We start from the raw sequence: 17,179 nt of genomic DNA, 5'->3' as shown, positions 1-17,179 counted from the left end.
TCTTACAGAACGCCAGCAAAAAAAGCCTCTATTTACATGTTGCTTATGAGTGCATTTCACACTACTTTTGGATTATAATTGGATTTTAAGGCTCGTATGAATGTCCAGTTTAATAAAATGTTTGTGTCATCATTGCAAATCAACTGCATTATACTTAAAAAACATTTCAACTTCAACCAGTAAAATGGCTCTTTGGCTATCTTTTGCTAAAGCCTATATCAATGAGCGTTAGCATTCTAGCTAACAACTGCTGCATCCAAAATAGTTATTTTGTAAAGATAAATAATAATAATATGCCATTTAGCAGACGCTTTTATCCAAAGTGACTCACAGTCATGCGTGCATAAATTTTTGTGTATGGGTGGTCCCGGGGATCGAACCCACTGCCTTAGCGTTACAAGCGTCGTGCTCTACCAGTTGAGCTACCAAAGATCACAACCAAATATAATCTTAGCGACTGTTCAAGCAAGAATCAAAACATCATTGTAAGCGTATGAGAACCCATAACGTTTTTTTGGGTTGATGTAATACAAATTGTAATCTACGCTATATTGAATGGGTGCAGATGGCGATGGCTTTCTTACTGCCGCCAAGACGTCAGTGTGTCGTGTACTGGAAAAAGGTCTATAAACACAGCAGTTTAAAGTGAATGGCACAGATCCATTTATGGCAATGGCTATTTGCATGTAGGCCTACTGTAGCTCTGATTGGTTATGGCGCACCGGTCTGTGTAGAGTACTGGACTGAGTTGTGCCTGTCAGAGCAATAGAATCCTACTCCAATGCGCTCTGCCTACAAGAAAATCTCTCCCACAATTAGTTTTGCATACTAAGTCTTGCATAGTTCGTTTTGTTTTCGGTATGTTACGTTGAAAGTGGCTAATAATGCATTGATTCGAGCACAATTCCCACAGTAGAGCGACACGTTGATAGTGTTAACTAAAGGGGAAAACTCTAGAAAGTTGAGTGAAGTTCAATCTAGTGCTTCTCTGCGCACGCACGCGCGCAGCTTAGAGGGAACATTGCTGGTCAGTCTATGTTATGGAAAGAGCAATTGTTGTTAATGTTTTGTATGCTCAGTATGTGAAAATGGCACGTTTCTATGTTTTGCAGTAAAAAAGATAGAGGAAGTTAAGCGTTTCCAGTGACATCATCAACTAATTAGTAGGCAATTAGTAGGCAATGCCTACTCATAATTGGTTAAAATCACATGATGCACACCGATGATGTCATTGCAAACACTTATCTTCCTCTATCTTTTTTATTACAAAACATAGAAACATGCCATTTTCACATATGTTGATGTTGGGGTGGTGCTGGAGATGATGAATATTAAGTTGTACAATTTTGAAATGTCCCTTTAAGTAACAGAGGAATTGGTCCAAGGGTTACAGCACAGAGTTTCTAAATCCAGAGGTGCAACATCAGGAGACATCCGAGAACACTTGAGAAACAAACTGTAAGTCGCTCTGGATAAGAGCGTCTGCTAAATGACTAAAATGTAAATGTAAATGTAAACAGACCAAACAGACCAGGCCTGGGTTTGGGGTTTGAGAAGTCAATGAGAGAAGTGACAAATTCTTCCTTAGCTGTTAATTATCTCTACATCTAAAGGCACTCACTAGATTGGAGCCAGTGTCTTAAGTAGTTGAACATAGTACTCCAATCTCATGAAAATGACAAATTGACACGTTTTCATTTTCGTCAAAAACAACTTAATATTGAAGGAGTGCCTTTGATTTGATGGCCTGCCCATGCGCAGTTTGGCGCGCGACGACGTCACCATGACATCGCCTAGAAGTGTGATCGGGGATTTCTATTGGTGAAGCAGTTGTATTTTCATACTGTACTGTACAGAAAGAATAGATTACGCTTTCCTCCAAAATTCATAAACCTCGGGACAATCCCAAATCATATGTTCCAAGTGTACATTTTCGTCATTTAGCAGAAGCACTTATCCAGAGCAACTTACAGTTAGTGAATGCATACATGTTTGTTTTTTTGTAGTTTTTTTATACTGGCCCCCCGTGGGAAACGAACCCACATCCCTGCCGGCCAAACCCTCCCCTACCTTGGACGACGCTGGACCACTGCGCCACTCGGGAGTACTGGCACAACCTGCCGTACTGAGGGAACCTAGGTCACCGTTTGGGTTTGGAGCCTGTTTAGGATTAAATCTTAACGGTGGTGTCCAGTAGGCTACGACCTATGACAGAGCTTAACATGTATTAATTAACTGATGATTTGGGTTCTTTGATGAGTTAAATATATTATCCCAGACATTATCTCAGTCAATAGCCTCTTTATTAATAGCCAAATCATTTACCCATGCTTTAACCATTGAAATATTTTTCTGCTTTAGTAATTGAAGATGTGAGTAAATATTTGACACAAAACCTCTTGACGGGAATGTAAAAACCAGGGGACCTATGGGTCACAGGGACCTATTGGTCTTCTAAAAGGGAAAATAAAGTTACCATATTGGCTGAAATTAACAGTAGCATCTGTCATGAATGTCATTACCCATTTCTGTGATTAGATTGATATATATTACAGACTTCAAACTTCCTGACCATTTTAACTGGAACTCCTATAGGTAGGCTAGTCTACAATTATCCCCACGCCTAGGTCTGTATGGTTCCACACTTTAGTTATCTGTTACAAAATCAACAGGTGCTCAACAGTTTGTATTAAAAGAAGGCTACTGGAATATGACTGTAGCCTATGTCATGGAACAGAAGGAAACAGTATTTAGAAGTTGAGAACATTGTCAGATAACGGATGTTAGAATTTCCGGCCATTGTTCTCTAGAAGCTCAATCATGTAGCCACTGATGTTATTTTATATAGGAACACCTTGACCACATCAGTGCGCACCAGCCATGGTACTAGAATACTATGCCAGCTTTGGCCCATAGGCCTAGGTTACAATATTTATCAATTACATAATATTGATCGCATGGGTTAGGGATTGTGCAAAGTGCCTATACTTAAGGCTTATGTAGATAACTATTGAAAGCTTCTCAATTTAACTTTGGTTGTCCTGCGTGAAATGACGACCTTGATGAGGCTGTAAAATCCTATGTTTGGGCAACTTTTTTCACTGTGAATTGCCCAACATCCTTTTAGGGACTCTTGGGTGGAGGATAAGGGCACTGTGTAGGAAATGAAGTTGGTGAACTGAGTGGGGTCAACTGAACAGGAAAGACAAACTCACTGGAGACGCGTGTCTCTGTCACGAGGCCACGAAGCGCGGATCCTGCTATGGCTGCAGTTATTCCTGCGGGGCAGGAACTATCACAGGAGGGGGTGATGGAGCATGAAAAAAGATATGCCCCCAAGAATATCTACATTGTTGGAGATACATTCCAAAGAAAAATATGAGAAATTCTGATTTTTTTTTTCTAAAGGCTTGACATTTAATTCAATGGGCCTGCACTGTTGTAAATGCGTAAAGTGGAGAAAAACGTATTCCATTAGACATTATGTTATCACTTTTTGTGTGTGAAATAATACATGATGTTAAACAACAGAAACTGTTTCATATGGATGATATCAATAAGATATATTGTGTGGTTTCAAAGTTGGCATGATATTTACTTTGATAAAGCATTTTATTTAACTTTTGTAAAAAGTTCATTCGATTTCCTGTTCTATCCATAACATAAACATAGCCTGCATGGACAGGTGCGTAGAAATGTCTATATTTATTTTGTCCTAAAAACACTTGGCAATAGTCAATAGCCTACGAAAGGACAGAGGAAGGACATTAAGCCCTAGTCTTTTTCCAATTTGAAAAGGACCTCACACTATTTGTTTTTTTTTATGGTGCTGTTCCTATTTCTTCTAGATTTCCCTTATTTCATGGTTCAATTGACTTGCAACTCCGGGTCCCTCTCACACTAAATGCAAGGAGAGGTTTTTCACTCGCTTCCCATTGGTTGCCGGCTGGCGGCTCTCTTATCACAGTAACATTCTCATTCATACACCCTGCGCTCCATACGCCTTCTCAAAATAACTTACTGTGATCCATGGTAACGACTTTGAGTAGACGGGTCAAATAATTTCAATTGGGGAATAATTAAACTGAAAGAATAGAGGACTGACAGCATAACGACAGGTGAGTGAGGAAATTACATTTTTAAGATTCCACTATATATTCCACTGTTTTGTTACTAATTCTAGATTCATGTAGCCTGCCTTTTCATAAAACGATCTAACTTATCAAGATGCCATGCCAGTCGTCGGAGCTGGTTTCCATTTAGCTTAAACAAATGCTTTGCAGGCTATCATTCGATAAAATTACATTTGGTTTATTTTTCGTTTATAAGTTTGTTTTCGAAATGTGTTTTGATTTGCCCTAATATAACTCGCTTTCAAGGTTGCTAGATGAGTGAGAACTGTGGTTAGAGAAAGTGCAGAGATTAGGGAAAATCAGTTCGTTCTCATTTATGATGGATAACAGCTCGTGCTTGTGCAAGGTAAAATGCTTAAAATGTGACACTAGAGGCTTCCAGCCCACGGGCTGTCTCGGAGGAAAGTCACTGCAGTTATTCATTCAACAGTTCTCATGAGCCGCTAGTCGACTAATTGGCTACAGATGCGAAATTCTATGCTCTTTTACCGTTTAGAAATTGGATGCATTTGGGAAACTTTATGAGGCGAGCCTGACGTTTGCCTGTAGGAGCTGAAAATACGAAAATAGTGGTCCCCTACAATTATAAATAGTGCGATGATCATAAGCTCCTTGGATAATATATCAGTAGCGGAGGTGGTGAGGCAGAAATTCAATAACCAAACATTTCAGCCAAACGTGAAAGTATTCCATAAAATATGTGAATGTGGGCCTATAAAATATCTGATCAGACACTAGTCAGTCCGTGTGTTTTATATTGATTTATTTAGAGATTGCTATAACATGAATTCTGGATGTGTAGTGGTCCATCTGTTTTCGTCGTATTTCTGCAATGTGGTTATTTTTAACATAATGCCGCTGTTGTTTTGGGGGCCCTGCACCATGTATTGTAGGCCTATAGAGACAAGTGCTACCTACCTCTCGTTATTCCCAGTTTTCACAATGACAGTGAGTGTCTCCTGTCAACGGATGAGTTCTGTTTTTGGAGACCAGTGTTTGTCTCAGTGTAATTTGCTTGATGTTAGGAATGTTAAATGTTGCATGTGCCAGCCATCTTAATAATTGCACTCTGAGGGAACGGCCAAAGACACCGTCTTCGAGCTGCCCTTTCACCCTAGACTTTGTAAGCTGCACTTATTAAAGCGAAAAGTGTTTCAATATGTGGTCAGCTTTAGGGAGAAACGTGATGAAGGTTGGGGTTGGGGATCTGCTACCCTGCTCTCTCCACATGAGTAGTCTATCGAGCAAGTTAAAGTCATTCAACCATGGTAGTGGTTCTGGTCATCATGAACATTGGTATTGTGGATGGGAATATGTGATTGGTTATTAGATTATCATTGTGCCACAAAATATGTGACGGAGGAAACAACAGTGCAAGGACGGTCATATGGCTGAATGAATCAAGTCTGTGTCGAATAACTTACAGTGGGCCTATGAACCAAATCTGACCTTACTACATATTTTGGTGGAAGTGGTTGCACGGAATGGAACGCAATTCACAAAACCGCAAGGCGCTGGTGGCGCGCTCTAGAGATCTCTAGCTGTGGTGGTTATTGATAACTTTGTCAATAATTTACTCCGATATCACAACAGCATGAACAATAGCAAAAGGCTTCCGAAGGTAAAAAGGTTTTCAAATTGTTTATTTTATTTAATGTGTGGCCTCAGGCTTGGAGACTAGGCCTATATATAAATACATTATTTAACTTGAGGGCAAATAGAAAAAAAGATCCCCAAAAAACTAATTTGATAATAACCAGAGTACAGAAAACGGGACTATTAGCCTGAGGGGAATATTTTCAGGAGATATCACTGCCATTGAAATGCACAAAAGTTTGCATGAGGCCCTGAAAATAAACGTTATTTAATTTAACATAAAAAAATGAGCTAGCAAAAGAGTCAATGAACTATGAGTTAATGGATGAATGAAGCTTGAACGCTGGCTGTGTGGATACTAATGCATTATGAAGAAAGGTTGTTGATGGTCAAATGCATTACTGAAGGAGTGGGCGGGAGAGTTTGTGATTCCAGTGTTATGTCTAGCCTATACTGTAGCTCTTTACCATTAGGAAGCAGAGTCATTCTTCCACCAATCAGACAGGCATAGCTATCATAGCTATTTAGACATAACATATTGGCATGACATAATATAATTTATTCCCCACACTATAGGGTGATTTTTGTCATTACATTGTTATTACATTATTGATTATTTTCATACGCATTGAACCACAATTGATGAGCAATATGCCCATAATTATTAGAAATTATATTATTGGGCACATTAGCCAACTAATATAATTATTGGGCACATTATTAGCATATTATTCATATGTTTTACTATTCTATTTATTTGTGTTGTTATAATTATTTTATTGCATTATTATTTTAGAATCCCCTTTTTTGTGCTAATATTCCTCTCCTGTCCCCAGGGCCCGTTGAACACTGTTGAACATATCTAGGCCCTCTCGGTTCTATGAACATGTTTCAGACCGTGCCTGACACTTCGTCTTACGTCAAGGTAAGACAACATCGTCTCTTCGAGCAGGTAATTTTGGTGGACGGTCTGGGTCCTCCCTAATTTTATATTCATGATGATACTTTGTGAATAATTAGCATCTGCTTGTCATTCTTTAAATGGCTATCGGTAGGTCTACCCTAGGCCTAATATGATAGGTATATTGAATAGGTATCCTATCAATTAAATCTTGCCACAATTGTCTCTCTTATTCCGTTGTTGTTACCATGTTATAACCGTTCTGCAAGAATAGGCCTGTATTCAAACATTTTAAGGTAGCCTACTGTATAATGTGATTATGTTTATCTGTCTAGAGATCATTATTCATTTAATGTCTTTGCCTTCAGTGCGGGACCGTTATAGCACATTATTATATTTGACATCATGCAGTTTTTTCCTCTCTCCGCCCCAGTCTCAAAGAATGTAAACAAAGCAAATAGTGGACATCTGGTTTTCACGTTTAAAACTCCGTGCATTGAATCACATGGTACAGCGTGGGATTCCTGCAACCGGACAATTTATAGGCCTTGGGATGATTTGTTAGAAACGAAATATGCATTCCCATTGTTAATCTTATAGCCTATATTAAACTGCACAATCCAGGACATGCCATAACCTGAGTTTAGGAAACTATCAGTGTAAGTGCAGTCGTTATGTATTATGGGAATGTATCGTTTGAGTTTAAAACCTATTTGCCTACTTGTCATTGTGCTGCCTGTTGATTGCTCATCATAACACATCAACATTTCAGTAGACTATTATGGAATCAGGCTGTTTTAAAATAATATTGGAAATGTGATGCCATATCTTTCTTTCATAGATCATTGGTCGAAGACCAATTGCAAATAGGCGGAGCCTGAAAATGAACAATTGTGCTTAGTCAATTCATTCATAAAATCTTTATACTCAAAATATTCCAAGAGTGACTTGTTATGTTTTGGCGACTTATTTCCCTTTGCATATAAGGGCTCTTTTCATTCACCCATAACGTTTGTAGCGCTCTGCAGAAAGACTTGAGTTTCACTGGACACATTGCTTGAGTTCTCTGAACAATTCCCGATTTTTTTATGGGAGACTTGAACAGCAAGGAATGTTTGAGGAGGAAATATGCTTTGAAATGAGCCATTCTGCTCCCTAAATAAGACAACAAGTCAATGACGAGGAAACAAATCCAGGAACCTGTGCAAAGTGCTCTTTGGGTAACCATTGAACGCGTAAGATTCCTTAAGCAACCCAAATTTAACACAAAGTTGGTCAGGTCAATGAATATCGCATTGCCCAGGTTTTAATCTAAACCTTCAATGGATCATTTTGCATTTGGGTGCAAGATATTGATTGTTCAGAATTTGAACCAGGCACGCCTCAAGACACATTTTAAAGAAATATTCTGCTTCATGGTCTAGCATTGGTTTTGTTTGATTAAGGCCAGGCGAGACTCGAGCTCTCCAATAAAAATAAATCTCAAATTAATTATGGCCCCGAGCAAGGGACCAGACAATTCGGTCTTGTGTTCTGCAGTCTTTGCTTTTTGCCCTGAGTATTTTTACTTGGGCTTTCTTTTTGCCCGAGAGAGAGAAGGTGCTTACCAGAACTCTCAAGTCTAATGAACAATCTTAAATGGCCGATCCATATCCATGTCTATGTAGTGGTTAGAATAATAGGCCTAAAACTTTTGGCACATAAATTAATTTATAGAAGTCACAACAGACCACAACCTGTAGGCCTAGGCCTAATGTTAGTTTGTTTTGTATTTTATTAATGAATATTTGTTCACGAATAATATAAACATAGGCCTCTTTCAGTAGGCTAATAATCTTGCCTAATAATTATGATGAAAACCTATAATAATATCGACATAATTATCACCGTCATAATTTAGCCTTAGATCATTTGGTAACATTATGGAGATGTTTAGGCCTATATAGGCTATTATTGCACACTTGTAAGCATGTGAAGTTATGAAGTGCTGTAAGTCCACGATGAGCAAAAGGGCAAACATTTAAAAACTGAAACAAACCTAAGTGCTGTCCACCCACTTCTTGTATTGTCCAATGGAGGAGCTATGGCTTCCCACAGCTCGTGGTAGGAAATGTCTGGCTGTCAGATTTCAGCGTCAAGGCAGATGTTCTGTGGTTCGCTGTATAAACCAACTTGCATCTGTTTATTGGCCTCCGAAAATATTTGTTACCACTCTCTTTGCATAAACCTGCATGTTCCGTGCGTAATGGCGTGAATAATTTGATTAGCTATAGCCTGCTCTTACTTAGTATTTAGTTTGTTAGTGATTTGCCTCGGTTACTGTGGCTCTGTGACTAACTCAATCAATAGTGCTAGATGATTTCAGAGTTTGGTCACATTATACCTGAAGTAACCTCAGGTGTCAACGAATCACACAATATTTTGTTTGCGTTTTACGGGGTATTAGGCATATTTGAAATTGGCCTACGTATATGGCCCACAAAATGACAGTAATTCACTATTAGGCCTACCAGTCAATAGGCTATTTAAAATAATAAACATGTATTATTTTCAAAACGTTAAGCCATACCAATGCACTCTGCTATTGCAAACGGGTCTACAATGGATGGAATCTATAATGAATAGTATACTATGACATTCATTCGGCCTACTTTCCTTTTGAATGAAAATGAACGAAATCCAATACAAAACCGTGGAATGTTGAATAAGAAAAAGTAACGGCCACTAAATAGTTAAACAAGGTGTCTCCCTTACTTACACGAGGCTGAACTGGCCTCAGGCAGAAGAAGCCTTGACCCCAAGCAGGATCCAGATGTGGTGGTATAGAGGGGGCCTCTCCCCCAACAGACCCCCAAGTCGAGAGCAGACAGGCCGACCCGTCTGTCAGTCCCAGCGTCGTAGGCTCCGTTTGGCCGCTCTGTGGCATGGCCGCTCCCCCAGGCAGAGCCCTATTGGTCTGGTCACGTTCAGACCTGGCTCCATGTCTAGCATCTGCGCTGAAATTGTGTCTAAATTGATGAGGGCAATTTCCAAAGGTAGAGGGAAAATGGTTGGGGGTGGGGACTGGAGATTTTTGTCCATGGGTCCAGTAGCCTAAGGAAGAAAGTAGTTCAACTATAGCCTAGGTCTAATAATAATAATAATAATAATAATAACAATAATAATAATAATAATAATAATAATAATAATAATAGAAGCCTATAATAATGTAATAACATGTAATAACAATGTCATAACATCACATGGGAGTAGGTTTACTTCATCATTACATTAATGAAAACCATACAAATGTACTCATGAACTAAACTCCAAACATATTAAGAGAGGGATTCCCCTTAGCAATATTTGGAAATATACAATCCATCATCATGGAAACAGACGCACACGTGTAGAGCAGACCTTGATAGAATGCCTCTGGGGCGCTGCGTGCTTGGATTTTCTTAATGGTGTTTCAGGAAAACTTCACAGAGACTTGGAAGGCTATAACAAAGAGTAGCCTAGATCGCAACAACCCTTGCCACAGGTAGTTCAAGTTCGTATTCCTCTTGGTTTGATTTACAGTTCATTTCATCAGCACTCTCGCGGAAAACATCTGTCTGCTTTGAAAGTGAAACTTTATTTTATATCTCTATCTCGCAGTGGAAACGCGAATATAAGAAGTTAAAAGAGTGTGTGATGATTTAGGCTACAGTAAAATCAGAATTGTGGACAAAAATGTTTAACGCATTGCATTAAAGAAATAAGGAGATTATAAAACATGATGGAATCACATAACAGTCTATACCGGTTTAAATTATAACTTTTTCATTGGCAAATGAATTTAACATAATACATGTATATTGATGAAATTGTTGAAACAATCTCATTCGCCACTGTCTGTGACCTTTGGATAAAAAATTACACAAATGTAGCCTACAACAACATATGCATAACGCTGGCAACCATTCTGTAAATATTTCCAAGTAAAAACATTAACAGCGGAGGGAACACGCAATTGTTTCCCCTGCTTATCTCTTTGGGACAAGTATCCTGCTTTTTAGAGCTGCAATGGAGGCAGGGCTTGCAGTGACATACATAGCTTCCTTCTCAAAAGCGGTGACTTCCCTTCCCAAATGTTGAGAAAAAAAAACATCCGGTTAACTGTCTCTTTCTCTCTGAGACATATCGGGGGCTGGAATTATTTCAGGAGCGTGTCATGTTTGGAATATTTTTGGGGTCCGCTGAAAATTGCGCAAAATGGACGGAACTATTAAGGTAAGGGTGGAGGACGGGGTGTACGAATTACTGAGAGGTTTGCTTTTCGGAGTTGCGCCTTCTTTTAGCATGAGTTGCTATGTCTGTGAGCAGTAGCTTACAATGTTGGGCAATGAACGGCTTTTTATTTTTCTCCGAAAGCAGTAACCAGATTTCCTTCTATTTTCCTCTTCTTCCCGAAGTTTCCATTTCCTTTAGGAAACTCTGAAAGTGAAAATAAGCTTTCGTTGGATAAGACGTTTAGACTCGATATATGCTTTCAATGTTGGAAGGAGCGCGTAGACGCACGTCTGGAATTAAACAAAATAGTTATTTTATTCAGTGAAAAGTATGTAAATATATAACAAAATGGAAGGCAATTATATTTCTCCAGATGAAATAGTGGTGGGGAGGGATTAAGCAATATGTAGGCGATATATGGCTGTACTGTTAGATTAACGTGCGTTTCTTTGTAAAGTATAATGTGTCAAAGAAGTGGCTGCGCAATACTGGTGGCACTGTGCCCGGGGATCCTCTCACAGTTTATGGTTCAAAACGTTAATGATGGTGTTTTGGTGGTTCATGGCGTTTATTATGCAGGATATACAAGGAAGTACAATCCGTGCGTAAAACCATAGATGTTTTACTTGCCATTTTTAGGAGCCTTGTCAATGGCCAAAATGTCATTTGTAAATATCACGGGGTGATTGAGAAGCGAAAACTGCGCATCTCCTTCTTGTAATTCACTAATAACAAAAGGCTCACATGCTTACATGGGTATTTATACTTATATTGAACACAAAAAGTTATTCATAATAGGGAGAGTGCATTTTTTAGTCTTGAGGGACGGGTATTCAAGCGCGGTCTTCGGTTAGCCATGCAGCCTCCGGTATTGAAATTCCAGATGCATGGCTATGCAGATGTTTGATGGTTAGGTCCCTGCATTTCACACCACGGTATTGTGTCTTGAGTTTGAGTAGACATGGCTGATTGTCAAATATGTTATTCTGCTCCTATTTCTAACTAACTGGACTATTATAATACCCATGGAAATGTAATGTCCTGCCAGTGTGTTTTCTTTGGATGTTGAAAGAAGCAGGTTTGTGTGGTTGAAGTGGTGGCTGGGTGTGATGTAAGTTTTGGAACAGGATAAGCGTTGACTGCACAGAAAAGTTGAATTTATATTAAATCATTCTCACCCGACTGGTTTGTGATTGTTTAGTACACAAACATGCAAAATAGAAAAATGTAGGCCTTGTGAAATGATTGTTTATATTGTCCTAAATTATTATATAATGATGACGATAATATTACAACAATAATGACTAATTATTATAAATGTATCAGGACTGTGTATGTCTCTGTGTGTATATTTGATTGACTACTAACTGTATTGGGAGGGGGGGGGGGGCTTCCTGTTCTACACAATCTGGTTTCCTGACAGGTTTCCCTTTCCTCCTCAAACAAAGAACAGGAATGCACCCTGAATTGCAACGAAGCTGATGGGTGTGTGTGGACAACAAAATAGACGCGTGCAGTCTGGAAGTGGCACACTGGGCACTGGCACACAGACCCTTCCAAAAAAACACGTCGTGACGCATTTGCAGGCAGGCTGTTTGGCTGTAAAGCATCTGTGGTGGCCCAGGCACGTGGCAGCTTCCACTGTCAGTTTCCCAAGAAGAGTTTATGAAGACCTGTTAGTTTATGAATGAGGGTGGTGAACAACATGACCCTATTCTGAGATGATAATATTTAATTATTGATAATACAGTGAATAATTTAGAGAAAGCAAGACTTGGAGTGCCATTCTTTTTGTTCCCTGAGAAAAACAATTGTAGACTACTTGAATAGCCTATATGGGAAGGGATGTTGGCACAAGATGTTCAGAAGAGACAAATGTAGATCAATTAACTGTATCTCTGTCCCACCCGTACCATTTGCAGTGTGTGTGTTCCACACTGATACAGAACACACATACCAAATAGACTCAGAGTGGTGTGTTAGACTGTTTGGAAGTGCATACACTCACACTATTTTTAAAACCTGTAATCTTGATAGGCACATGCCACTTGCCAATCATGGATTACATGGCAGGGCCTGATATGTCAGTGTAAATGTAACGTGCAACAGCCATAATAGGAGAGCTGCACATTCCCTCTCTGCTCTCAACATATAATCCACAGCCCTGGCCAGCTGCTGTATAAACCACTCTGATAGGGTATATGGTTGCCAGACTGCCAGTGTCCAGCTATGATGGTTTGACATGAGATCACAGGCATGTCTGTCCAACTCTGAGGGCATTATCAGATGCTGTCTCACAGTATCATCCATCCACCCTTCCCAATGAATGGCCTCAAAATCTGTCACTTTGGGCAGTTTGGAACCTTTGGCACATCACAGACACATACAGTCAGTGTTAGTGTCTGTTGTTTGCATTAGTTTGCTGAAACGTGTCACGGTTCAGACAGACGACAAGAGGACCACAATTGCGTCACACCAGAAAGTTTATTAAAACTTAAGGGAGAAGGGAAGTAGGGAGTGAGTGAAGGCTCCAGGGGTTATCCCGTCCAATGTGCTGGGTCTGTGCCCCCCCCCAGTGGCAGCGGTGCGTCCGATGACGCCGGTGGTTGGTGGTCCAGAAGTCCTGGGGGGGGAGGAAACACAGACACAACGGGGCGGATGAAACAAGGCAGAAGTACAGTTCAAGGGAAATCCAAATACGTTGTAGCAAGGCAGAAGGCTGGTCAGAGTTACCGGGGTCGAAGAGTAGTCAGGAGTCGTAATGGCAGAAAGCAGGTCTGGTTTTCCTGGGGCAGAAGAGTATCCAAGAATCAGGCAGGTCCGGGGTCACAAAACAAGGGTGAGCCAGAAGCGCGAGCACACAGGTTCGGGTGTGAGCTTTGCAGACGATCTGACAAAGGAGAGCTGAGAGACGGGACTTTAAATACTGGGAGAGGTTAGTGGGTAATGCAGCGCAGCTGGCAGAGTAATTAGAGCCGAGCAGAGCAGGGACAGGTGGAGCTCGTTAGGCTGAGTAGAGAGAGAGAGATGAGCAGAGTGGAAGATAGTGGAAACACATTAAGGTGGTAACCCGGTGGAGTGAGAGGGCTCATGACAGAACCCCCCCCAAGGGACGGCCCCAGAAGTCCCAAGAGCAACACCACGCCGGGCGGGAGGAGGGGAGCCGGAGGAGGGCTAGAACTCCTCCGAACGGTCCGAGCGAACGCCCTCATCCTCGGAGGAAGCCGGAGGGCCGTGGTCGGGGAGATGGGACAGGTCCCGAGACAGGATCAGGCACAGGACAGGAAGCCGAGCGGGCAGGACGGTTAGGGATCCCTCTGGGGCGGCCCCCTACGGATTGCAGGTTGATCAGGATGCCGTTGGTGGAAGGCGGTGATGAGAGTCCTATCCACAATCCGACTAGCTGGCACCCAGGTCCTTTCCTCAGGTCCATAGCCCTCCCAGTCAATGAGGTACTGGAGACCCCTACCCCTCCGTCTGGACCGAAGCAGGCGGCGGACGGTGTAAACCAGACCACCATCGCCGAGCCGTGGAGGAGGAGGACAAGGCGCAGCAGGGACCAGCGGACTCTCATGAATGGGCTTAATCTTAGACACATGGAAAGTGGGGTGCACCCTCATGGAATTAGGCAGTTGGAGCCGGACAGCAGTTGGGCTAATCACTCTTATGATAGGGAATGGGCCAATGAACCGAGGTGCCAACTTCTGCGACTCCACCCTGAGTGGCAGGTTCCTTGACGACAACCACACCCTTTGACCAACATGGTAGGTGGGAGCAGGGATTCTCCGACGGTTGGCCCCGGTAGTGTAGCTGGCAACGGATCTGAGAAGTGTGGCTCGGGCCTGTGACCAGGTGCGGCGACATCGACGGGCAAACGCAAGTGCAGATGGGCAAGTAACCTCCCCTTCCTGACTGGCAAATAGAGGAGGCTGGTATCCATAAACACATTGGAAAGGGGACATACCGATGGCAGAGCAGGTCAGAGAATTGTGTGCGTACTCCACCCATGTCAATTGCTGCGACCAGGAGTGGGGGTTGCGTGAAGTCATGCATCGCAGTGCCTTCTCGAGCTCCTGATTTGCCCGCTCTGACTGCCCATTGGATTGGGGATGGAATCCGGAAGTCAGACTGACTGTGGCTCCCAGCAGGTGACAGAACTCCTTCCAAAAAGCGGAGGAGAATTGTGGACCACGGTCAGAAACTACATCCTTTGGCAGTCCGTGGATCCGGAAGACGTGTTCCAGGACCACCTGGGCGGTCTCCTTGGCGGTTGGGAGCTTGGGGAAGGGAATGAAGTGTGCCATCTTGCTGAATCGGTCAACTATGGTGAGAATGACGGTCTTGCCCCTTGAAGGGGGCAGCCCCGTGACAAAGTCAAGGGCGATGTGAGACCAGGGACGTCTGGGCACAGGCAGGGGCTGCAGCAATCCGGCTGGGGGGCTGGCAGGACGACTTGTGTTGGTTGCAGATGGGGCAGGCTTGGACGAATTCCCGTACATCCTTTCTCAGAGCGGGCCACCAGAACCTCTGGGCGAGCAGGTTGTAAGTGCGGGTGGAGCCAGGGTGACAAGCTAGGCGGGAGTCATGTCCCCACTGAACGACCTGGGACCTTAGGTTTTCGGGGACAAAAGGCGGTCAGCTGGGCAAGTGCTGGGACCGGGCTGGTTACGGAGAGCTTCCAGCACCTGTTCCTCAACAGCCCAGGTCAGAGCTGCTACGATGCAGGGACTTGGCAGAATCGACACAGGATCCTTAGAGGGGTTGTCATCCTTCTGGAATTGACGGGAGAGGGCGTCTGGCTTGGTGTTGCGTGATCCAGGCCGGTATGACAGAGTGAAATTAAACCTGGTGAAGAACAGGGCCCAGCGGGACTGCCTGGAGTTCAACCGTTTGGCCGTGCGGATGTACTCCAAGTTCTTATGATCGGTCCAAACGAGAAATGGAATGGTGGACCCCTCCAGCCAGTGACGCCACTCCTCCAAGGCAAGCTTCACAGCCAGCAGCTCTCGGTTCCCTATGTCGTAATTGCACTCAGAGGGGGACAACCGACGTGAGAAAAAGGCACAGGGATGGAGCTTCCTATCCTCCGCAGCCCACTGAGAAATCACAGCACCAACTCCCACATCCGAGGCGTCCACCTCCACAATGAATTGCCGGTCCACGTCAGGCATCTGGAGGATGGGAGCGGAGGTGAACCTTACCTTGAGGGTACTGAAGGCCTTGTCGGCTGCTGGGGTCCAGGTGAAGGGTTGCTTGGTGCTGGTTAGAGCAGTGAGAGGGGCAGCAACGGTACTGTAGTTCCGGATAAACTTTCTATAGAAGTTAGCAAACCCCAGAAACTGTTGCAGCTTCTTTCTGTTCTCCGGAACTGGCCATGACGTGACTGCTGATACTTTGGCAGGATCCATTTGGATACTTCCCTCTGCCACTATGTACCCCAGGAAGGCCACTGTCTTGACGTGAAACTCACACTTCTCTGCCTTGGCGTAGAGGGAATTCTCCAGAAGACGATGAAGGACTTGCTGGACATGGCGGGTGTGTTCAGACAGGTTTCTGGAGTAGATTAAGATGTCATCCAGGTAAACGAAGACAAACTTGTTTAACATGTCCCGCAGTACATCATTCACTAGAGCCTGGAACACAGCAGGAGCATTGGTGAGGCCAAAAGGCATAACCAGATACTCGTAGTGGCCTGTTGGTGTATTGAATGCGGTCTTCCATTCATCTCCCTCCCGGATCCGCACTAGGTGGTAAGCGTTTCTGAGATCCAACTTGGTAAAAACAGTGGCTCCCTGGAGCAACTCAAAAGCAGAGGTGAGCAGAGGGAGAGGGTAACGGTTTTTCACTGTGATGTCGTTGAGTCCCCTGTAGTCGATGCAGGGCGAAGAGATCCGTCCCTCTTCCCCACAAAGAAGAAGCCAGCACCAGCCGGAGATGAAGATGAACGGATCAATCCTGTGGACAGAGAGTCATTGATGTAGTCCTCCATGGACCTTCTTTCAGGAGCAGACAACGAATAAAGACGGCCCCTTGGAGGGGCTGTTCCAGGGAGGAGGTCGATGGCACAGTCGTACGGTCGGTGAGGGGGCAGAGATGTGGCTCTTGCTTTGTTAAACACTTCTCTGAGACCATGGTAGCATTCTGGGACATGGGAGAGGTCAGGGGCGGAGTTAGTAGGTACTGGCCGAGGGGGTAGTGCGGCAGCAAGCAGGCAGGTTCGGTGGCAGTCCTCTCCCCACTCCCTGATCACCCCGGTCACCCAGTCGAGCTGAGGGTTGTGCCGGCGGAGCCATGG

The 17,179-nt window shown here is 43.2% G+C and overlaps 1 protein-coding gene across 6 annotated transcripts in view; it reads left to right on the top strand.

The window, feature by feature from the left end:
* The first annotated feature begins 3,881 nt into the window (after nt 1-3,881).
* LOC121558480 (Friend leukemia integration 1 transcription factor) overlaps nt 3,882-17,179 on the top strand; it is a 45,270-nt gene continuing 31,972 nt past the window's right edge. The window contains exons 1-2 of one of the 6 annotated variants that reach the window (XM_041871880.2): nt 3,882-4,118; nt 6,566-6,681. In XM_041871880.2, the coding sequence (XP_041727814.2) occupies nt 6,610-6,681 (72 nt within the window). In that variant the 5' untranslated portion in view covers nt 3,882-4,118; nt 6,566-6,609. Of the gene's footprint in view, nt 4,119-6,235; nt 6,307-6,565; nt 6,682-10,725; nt 10,885-17,179 lie in introns of those variants that run through there. The other 5 variants (XM_041871854.2, XM_041871867.2, XM_041871862.2 and 2 more) reach the window with 5 other exon arrangements.

This window comes from Coregonus clupeaformis, chromosome 5, assembly GCF_020615455.1.
Source record: "Coregonus clupeaformis isolate EN_2021a chromosome 5, ASM2061545v1, whole genome shotgun sequence".
NCBI classification, from domain to species: Eukaryota; Metazoa; Chordata; class Actinopteri; order Salmoniformes; family Salmonidae; genus Coregonus; species Coregonus clupeaformis.
The sequence above is the reverse complement of the archived record's forward strand: the minus strand, read 5'-3'. Positions and strand labels throughout refer to the sequence as shown.